General features: G+C 64.5%; 4 protein-coding genes across 4 annotated transcripts; 1 reads left to right on the top strand and 3 right to left on the bottom strand.

The window, feature by feature from the left end:
- Nucleotides 1–731: 731 nt before the first annotated feature.
- On the bottom strand, nucleotides 732–1,535 carry AMSG_03185 (Ras-like protein rasG; the record flags this gene model as incomplete). Its single annotated transcript, XM_013904582.1, has 2 exons — nucleotides 732–1,198; nucleotides 1,439–1,535. The coding sequence occupies 2 exons, from the start codon at nucleotides 1,533–1,535 to the stop codon at nucleotides 732–734; spliced, it is 564 nt and encodes a 187-aa protein (XP_013760036.1).
- Nucleotides 1,536–1,759: 224 nt separating this feature from the next.
- AMSG_03184 (uncharacterized protein) lies at nucleotides 1,760–3,805 on the bottom strand (the record flags this gene model as incomplete). The annotated part of the gene is made up of 1 exon (XM_013904581.1): nucleotides 1,760–3,805. One exon carries the CDS (start codon nucleotides 3,803–3,805, stop codon nucleotides 1,760–1,762), a length of 2,046 nt encoding a protein of 681 aa, XP_013760035.1.
- A 1,150-nt stretch (nucleotides 3,806–4,955) lies between these two features.
- On the top strand, nucleotides 4,956–5,683 carry AMSG_03183 (uncharacterized protein). The gene has a single exon (XM_013904580.1). The coding sequence runs from the start codon at nucleotides 4,959–4,961 to the stop codon at nucleotides 5,328–5,330; it is 372 nt and encodes a 123-aa protein (XP_013760034.1). The 5' UTR covers nucleotides 4,956–4,958; the 3' UTR covers nucleotides 5,331–5,683.
- Nucleotides 5,347–7,915, bottom strand: AMSG_03182 (uncharacterized protein; the record flags this gene model as incomplete). Its single annotated transcript, XM_013904579.1, has 1 exon — nucleotides 5,347–7,915. The coding sequence occupies one exon, from the start codon at nucleotides 7,913–7,915 to the stop codon at nucleotides 5,366–5,368; it is 2,550 nt and encodes an 849-aa protein (XP_013760033.1). The 3' UTR covers nucleotides 5,347–5,365.
- Nucleotides 7,916–7,954: the final 39 nt, after the last annotated feature.

The following is a 7,954-nucleotide window of genomic DNA, read 5'->3' as shown; positions in this document are numbered from 1 at the left end:
GGGGGGGGGGGGGGGAAGGGAGAAGATCACACGGGTGTGAGGGAGTGTTCATGGGGGATGGGATCGGAGAAGCAGTTGGGGTGGTGATGATGATCGATGAGGGGAGTGAGGGTGGACGATCACAAGGTGAGAGGGAGAGGCGGTAAGGATGCGGCTGGAGGCGGCCAAGGCAGCAATCATACTCAGACATATACACAAACACAATCGTAGACCGCCGTACATGGCTATAAGCTTCCCGCGGTTACCATCTTTATCAGGCGATCGTGACCATATCACAAACTGCCTCATCAAGAGCGGGCGCCATGGCTCGTGTGGCGATGGCGGAAAAGAGGTCGAAAATCCGTGATCATGTTGCGGTGACATAGTAAGCATCACCCGATAGGGTGGAGTTGGCCAGATGGCGGTGCAGCAAGTTTACCCATCTTGCGGAGAAGGGATGACAGCAAAGGGAAGATCGCGGGGGCGGGGGTGGGAGAGTGATGGATGGCTGGTGAAAAAGATCGAGGCGTTTACGGTTGAGAGACCTGTTGTTGTGTGGCTCCTCACACTGTGGAGAGGAGGAGAGGAAGAGTGGGGGTGGAGGGGGGGGGGACAAGGCGGGGTCAGGCGTCAGGGTATGCTTGTTTGATGTGTAAAGACAGGGAAAGGAGGAAGAGGCGGCCAAGTGGCCGTGCATCAGTGCAGGACCAGAGCCAGAGCCAGATCGAGGGGGAGGGAAGGGCGCCACCGGTTCAAAGGATGAGGCACTTCTTCTTCTTGCCCGCGGGCTTGCCGCCTGCCGAGTCGTCCTTCTTCATGCGACGGATCTCACGGACGAGCTGGAAGAACGCCTCCTCGACGTTGACGCGGGTCTTGGCTGAGGTCTCGAGGAACGGGACGGTGAACGACTTGGCAAGCTCCTCGCCCTCGGCAGCAGAGACCTGGCGCTCCGACTCGAGATCGCACTTGTTGCCGCAGATCATGATCGGGACAGCGTCGGCGTCCTTGACACGGAGGATCTGCTCGCGGAACGCGGTGATCTCCTCAAACGACGAGCGCGAGGTGATGGCGTAGACGCAGAGGAAGCCCTCGCCGGTCCGCATGTACTGGTCACGCATCGCCGAGTACTCCTCCTGTCCGGCGGTATCAAGAATATCCAGCAGGCACGTCTCCTGGTCGATGATGACCTGCTTGCGGTACGAGTCCTCAATGGTGGGGTCTGTCTCCAACATGGCGAGTGAGTGGCGAGTGGCAAAGTGGTGCTGCCTGGCGCGCGCCCCCAATTGGGCGAAAAAAAGAGCCGAGAGGGGCCGACGGGCTCGGGGGTGGTGCGGCACGTGTGGCAGACAGAGGCCATGGAAAGCGAGACAGGCGGGGAGGAGGGGGTATGTGGTGTGTGCCATGAAGTCTGTCCACTTTGTTGGCGAAATGGGCAAGCGGAGGTAGGGAGGTGACGTACCATACTCATCAACAAAGTGGTTCTGGATGAGCTGGATGGTGAGGGCGGACTTGCCGACACCACCGCCACCAACAACAACAAGCTTGTACTCGGTCATGTTCTCTAGTTTAGGTTCTTTGCTTCAGAGAGAAGGAGAGGTGTTTGGGTGGGGCAGAATAGCGGAATGTGCGCGGGACTGGGTGCGGTTTTGTGCTGCCGCGGGACATTGCGCCCGTTTGGGGGCAGACTCCGATTGCGCCCGTTTGGGCGATTCCAACCAGCCACCAATGAGGGGGGGGGGAACCTGGCGAGTGAAGGAGAGGAAGGAGCGGTCTTGAGCTCCTACGAGGACAGCAAATCAACGCTCCAGCCGTCGATGACGAGAACGTAGAGGGCCATGGCGACGCGCGAGGAGCAGAGCGGGAGAGTGCGCTGGAGGACGCGGGCAAGCTGGGCACAAGCGCGCGACTGGCCACGCTTCATCGAGAATAGGGTAAAGAGGGCGAGGGTCTTGAGGTGGATGTTGAGGCGGGCGTTAAGCGCATGCGAGTCGCGGAGCAGCTCCTCGCCAATGGCGACCATCTCCCATTCGATGCTGTCGGGGACGCAGTTAAGGTCTTCAGCGTGGTTGGTGATCGAGGAGAGCGCGAGGCGGAGTGGGGCCAGAAGCGGGAGAACCGGGGTGAACTGCGCCGACGATGCTTTGAGCTGGGGCGTCTCGAGCGTGTCTTCAAACTCGACGAGGGCACTGCGGATGACGCCAATGACCTCGGCCGACGAGCGGCGGTCGTTGACAATGCTGTCCGGCAGCGGCGCATTGTCGAGGATCTGATTGAGCTTGGCCCGCTGGAGGTCCGAGGTGGCGTCGGCAAACGAGACTGGCTTCCACGACGACTCGAGGTCGATGTCGCAGTGGCCGAGAAGCGCAGCAAAGAGCTTGAAGGTGCGCGGCCCGGCGGCCGGGATGGCGTGTTCGACGTTGAGGTCATTGAGGTCACTCGGGACGAGGCCGATCTTGCGGGCGAGGACAATGACAAACGGAATGTTGGTCTCATGCATCAGCTTGTTGACCGACGAGATGATGGGGAGGACGGCGGCGATGCCCGGGCTAGGGGCCGGCGACGGCGACGGTTCCATAACCGAAGACGACGAGCTTGACGAGCTCGACATCGGGCTGGATGGCTCCGAGGCCGGCGAGGCGGAAAAGGTTGTGTCGGAGCGCATCGCCTCAACGCGGCGGGACTGGCGAATGGCAGCTTCGCAAAAGACTGTCTCGAGACGAAGTGCGGGGGAGGCAGGTGTGGTAAACATTCTGCCGGGGACCGGCTCCTTGCTGTCGAGGTGGACACCGAGGTCGCGGGCGAGGAGCGCGTGCGTGAGCGCGCGCGGCAAGCTGCCGTCCATGTTGAGAAACGTGAAGAGGAGATGGCAGGCGATGGCCTCGGGCGTATGGTGGGACATGAGCTCACCGAGGCGGTCCGAGGCCATGCGCGAGAGCGCGCGTGACGAGGTCAGATCGCCGAGCGAGAGCGCGCCACAGGCAATGACCAGGCGGGTGAGTACTTCGAGAACCGGCGAGACCGACGGCGCAATGGCGCCCGGCTGCGCAGGCCGTGCCCACGAACAGATGTCGAGCACGGCTCTGGTCGCCGCCGGCGGAACCGACGGCAGCATGCGGTAGAGGTCGAGGTCGAAGAAGGCCTTGGCGTAGTTGAGTTCGACGGCGGAGACTGGGAGGACAGTAGGCATGGGCATAGGCAGCGCGGTGAGCCGGCCGACGTCCGCCGAAGAGAGGGTGCGGAGGACCTTTGGCTCGCGGGTCTCGCGGAGCGTCAGCGCCATCGTCCCGATTTGCGAATCGTCGTCGCGCTTGCGCTTGAGCGAGAGCTCGGGCGCGGACGGCTGTGGTTGTGACTTGGACTTGGACTTGGGCTTGGGGCCGCGCTTCTTCGGCGGCACTAGCCAGGTACACGAGGCACCGACGCCGAGGCAGCGGCGACAGGCGGCAGCACCGTCGTCGACAACACACTTGCGCTTGGACGCGCGGCAGCGGTCGCATGACCGCGACTTGCGCGGGACGGCGGCCGGGCCGGTCGGCGGGCGCGGCGGGCCAGCCGTGGCCTGCGCGCCCTGCAGCGGGACGGCTCTGGCGGCAGCAGCCTTGTTGGCATGGCCGGGCCAGTTGGGGATGTCAGCCAAAAAGTTGTGGCCCTGGATCGGTGCGTAGCCGAGGTAACCGTGCTGGGCGACAGAGGCCTGAAAGTAGCCGCCGCCCTGCGCCATGGAAAAGGAAGTCGGCTGCGCGTGCGCGTGAGCATGCACATGTGCATAGGCGTGCGTGCCTGCCGCGCCCGAGGTGTGCGCCTGCATGTGGGCTGTGGGCCGCATGGCGGGATGGGATTTGCCGGCGCCGCCCGACTGGTGGTGGTGGTGGTGGTGCTGCTGCTGCACGGACGACGTCGTCGCCGCCGACGCGACAGGGTGAGTCTCGGGCGGAGTGGCCGGGCTTGGCGAGACCGGCGACGAGTAAGAGGAGCGCGACGACGACGAGATCGATGAGATAGGGTTGGGCGTAGGCGTTGATGATTGCGAGGCAATGTTCGTCCGTAGCGGGAGGCGGACCGATGGTGGGCTTGACTGCGGGGGTTGCCGCCCTCCCAGCTGCCAGTCAGCGCACCGAACAGTTCGTCCATAAGCGGCGAGGCGAGGAGGCTCCCAGGGCTCCCGAGCATGGCAGAAGAGAGACTCTCCACGGACAGAGGAGCGAGACTCATCTCAGAGTCACGCATAAACGACATATCGACTTGCCCTTCCCTCGGTGTAACAACGTTGGTTCACGGGGCGCTGCAGAATAGGTGTCGGGTAAGTCGCGTGTGGCGGGGCGACGTCGCCAAACTTCAATCACGCCATAACTCTTACCTATCTCCAATGCAGCCATTCTTGAACCATTTGTTCGTCCATCGTCCAATATCCGAGTTTCTCCGCATTTCGCCGACGCCCAGCGCTTCGTCGTGGTGCACGATCACCGGGTCACCCTTCGCCCCCTCCACGTGTACAATCCCATCATGGGGCCAATGATCACCTGCCTGCTGCCTGCTTATCCTTGGAGTGGGCACAACATGGCCATCAGTGGTATTTACGCCTGTATCTTGTGCCCTCAGCCGTGTTGCTCACCGGGTACAGGTTGGCAGTCGACTCTTGCGGAGGTTGCGGGGGCTGAGCTGGCGGCCACGCTGCCATGACACACATTTTTCTTAGCTTTGACCGGCGGCACGTGCGCGCCTGCCATGGTTGGGCGGGTGGCTGTGTCAGCCAAGTATTTAGTTCGCCCCTATTTGTGCTTCGCTGTCATACTGGCGAGCCGGCGACCTGCCAGCCGACAGCCACCCAACGGAGCCAGCCGATCGTTTCGTTCGACGACCCCGTGGACGCAGCGCGGTCAGAGTTGGAGCTGGTGCCGGAGCTTGGGAGACACTGCTCTGCTTCTGCCTGCCTCCTCGTCCCTCCCCCCCCCCCTCCCCTCCCCCCCCTAATCCTCACCATGTCGATGTGTAGGGCATGCTCGTGCACCGACAAGCACGGGACGCAGGAGACGGCGCCCGAGTGCTGCGACGACAACGGGGTGCGGCGCGGGCGGTGCCTCTCGTGCCCGTGCCCGGCATACTCGTCGACCGAGGGCGAGGCGTGCGTGGCGTGCGATCACGTGCCAGCTGCGCATGAAGTTCTCTATCCGACTGGCCGCCGCATGGAGGGCTATCTTCATCTCCGCGATCGCGCTCAGGGCTTCCGCCTCGCCGCCCGCAACCCCATGCTCGACGTCTCGCTCGACCCGCCGGGCTCTTCGGTCGCCTCGTCCGAGCTCCTCAACATGATCCACACTGCCCGCTCCGACGACGATCAGCTGCCGCGGTAGCCGATTAACGAGTCGCCACTTCTCGGAGCGGTTTACTACGACGGCTTGGCCCGCTTGGCCGGGCGAGCCGGTGAGGCTCGAGCCTGGCCTCGTTCGACCGATGCTAGCGTGGCCTCGAGGGTGGCGAGCATGTGCGGGGTCCACTCTTCGGACGAGTGCATGCCCGAGGGATCGACGGCCGAGAGCGGCGGGAGCGGATGCTTGATGACCGAGTTGTAGATGCAGCCCCACTGCGAGCCGTCCTTGGTCGGAATCCACGAGATGAGTGCGCCGTCGCGGGCCTTGGCTGCGTAGTACGAGTCCTTGGCCTTATTCTGCTCGATAAAGGTGTACGGGCCGACGGCCACAAAGCGGCAGCCCGAGTTGGGAAAGACCTGCACCTCGCGGGCCTCGCCCTGGACCACCACCCGCCGCACCGCGTAGTTGTGCAGCGCATCGTGGATCCGCAACATGTCGACATCGGCGACGGCCGGCAGCGGCGCGTTCGCCTCGGCGGGCGCAGGCTCGGCGCCGCGCTTCCGTTTGCGCTTCCGCGCCGTCGCCCGCGCCTCCTCCTCCGGCGGCGCAGGCAGCGACGAGAGCTTGACGCCCAGCAGCTGCGCCACCACGCCGCGCAGCCGCCGCGAGCCGATCCGGGTGATGTGCTCGAGGCCGCCGGCGCCGGCGCCGAGGTAGAACGCGTCGATCTTGGTCTGGACCTTGGCCGGCACAAGCTCGGCGTACGAGGCCCGGACCGGCGCCACCTCAGTGGCCGCCTTTTCGGCGCTCCAGCGAAATGTCTGAACCGCAAACTGCTCCAGCGCGTCGAACCGCGGCTCCTCCCACTCAAACGGCTCGTCGTCGCGCGTCGCGGCGGGCGCCAGGTACGCCTCGACCACCGCGGTGTCTGGAAACCGCGCAGGAAGCTGGACCGTCGACTGCAGCCGCTTGACCGCCGCCCGCACCCGCAGCCGCTCCGGACGCCCCGCGATGAGCGCGTCGGCCTCGTGCGGGAGCGCAGTCACATAAGCTTTGAAGGCCTCGAGCGCTTGAACAACGCCCTCGCGCCCGCCGCCATACTCGCTCGGCGGCCAGGCCGCGAGCACCTCCATCGCGGTCACGGCGCCAACCCCGTGTACGCCCGCTGTGTAGTCGGAGCCAAGCAGGTGTGCGAGAAAGACGAGCGCGTCGCGGTCCAGCCCGAGCTCATCCTTCATCACCGACATGTCGAACCGCCGGACGTAGCGCCGCTCGTCAAAGAACGACCGGTACACCCGGTCGCCACCAAAGAGGAACACGTCCGAGTCATCGGTGATGATGCCGTCGACGAGGCCGAGCTCCAGTAGCACCGCGCACTGCGCCTCGGCCTCAAACGGCGCCTGGATGTACGGAATGCCCATGACGTCGAGCAGCGACGCGCACTCGAACACGAGCTCCTCGGAAATAGTTTCGGCTTGCAGCGCACGCGCCGCCGCACTCGGCGCCGTCTCACCGCCAGCACCCAGCGCCTTGCGCACCGACGCCGAGACGAGAAGATCCACAAGCTCCACGCCGTGGTCGTCCCACTTGGAGAGGTCGCTGGCAAAGTCGCCATCAGCCGCCGCGGCGAGACCCCCGCCGTCGGCCGGCAGCTCGGCCTCGTCGTCGCCAGACCCATCGTTGTCTGCAGACTCTGAGTCCGACGCGCTGGCCCCGACTTCGGACATGACATCGTCGGCGGTTGTCGACGAGCTGTCGGAAAGTGCAGCCCGCTCGGCCATCTCGTCGGCGATGCTGTTGCCGCCGCTCGCTCCGTAGTAGAGGAACCCGCCGCGGGTCACAGCGCCCGGGCCTTTGGCCACAGGCGGCCTGGCTGGCGCCGCGACCGACGCCTCAAACTGCGCCAACCGGCCCTGCATTGTAAGGTCGACCACGTCCGATCCGCCACCGTAGTCTTTGTCCTCATCCTCATCGGTCGTTGCCCCGTCCTCGTCGGTCGTCGTTCCGCCGTCGTCAAGCGCGTTCAGCTCGGCAAGCTCTTGCGCGAGCTCCTCAGGGATCTCGGCATTCTCGGTCATGAACCCGCCGGCAGGGCTAGACTCGGCCACGAATCCGCCGCCCGCATGCTGCCGAGACTCGGCGACAATATCGAGTGCATCGTCTTCAGTCAGATCGACAACAGTTCGGGCGGTGGAGGTCTTGGAAGAGGAGGAGGCTGTTCCCTTGGCCGCGTACTGGTCGAAAAAGTCGACAGGAAAGGCATCGTCCGCGTCGCCGAGAGCAATAGTGATGGGGCTGTCATCGTTTGAGCCGGCACCAGTGCTGGCCGTTGAGGTCGGCTGTGTAGCCTTGGCCGCGTACTGGTCAAAAAAGTCGACAGGAAAGGCATCGTCCGCGTCGCCGACAGCAATAGTGATGGGGCCGTCGTCGTTTGAGCCGGCACCAGTGCTGGCCGTTGAGGTCGGCTGTGTAGCCTTGGCCGCGTACTGGTCAAAAAAGTCGACAGGAAAGGCATCGTCCGCGTCGCCGACAGCAATAGTGATGGGGCCGTCGTCGTTTGAGCCGGCACCAGTGCTGGCCGTTGAGGTCGGCTGCGGGTTGGACGCTGCAGTCTTGGACGTGTGCATCCGGGCTGCGGCCAGCGACTTATCGTCGACATGGCCGGT

Source organism: Thecamonas trahens (genome assembly GCF_000142905.1).
Source record: "Thecamonas trahens ATCC 50062 unplaced genomic scaffold supercont1.12, whole genome shotgun sequence".
Lineage (NCBI taxonomy): Eukaryota > Apusomonadida > Apusomonadidae > Thecamonas > Thecamonas trahens.
The sequence above is the reverse complement of the archived record's forward strand: the minus strand, read 5'-3'. Positions and strand labels throughout refer to the sequence as shown.

Bases quoted from the DNA above. Each gene is read 5' to 3' on its own strand.
- AMSG_03183 (XM_013904580.1), top strand. From the start codon at position 4,959: ATGTCGATGTGTAGGGCATGCTCGTGCACCGACAAGCACGGGACGCAG.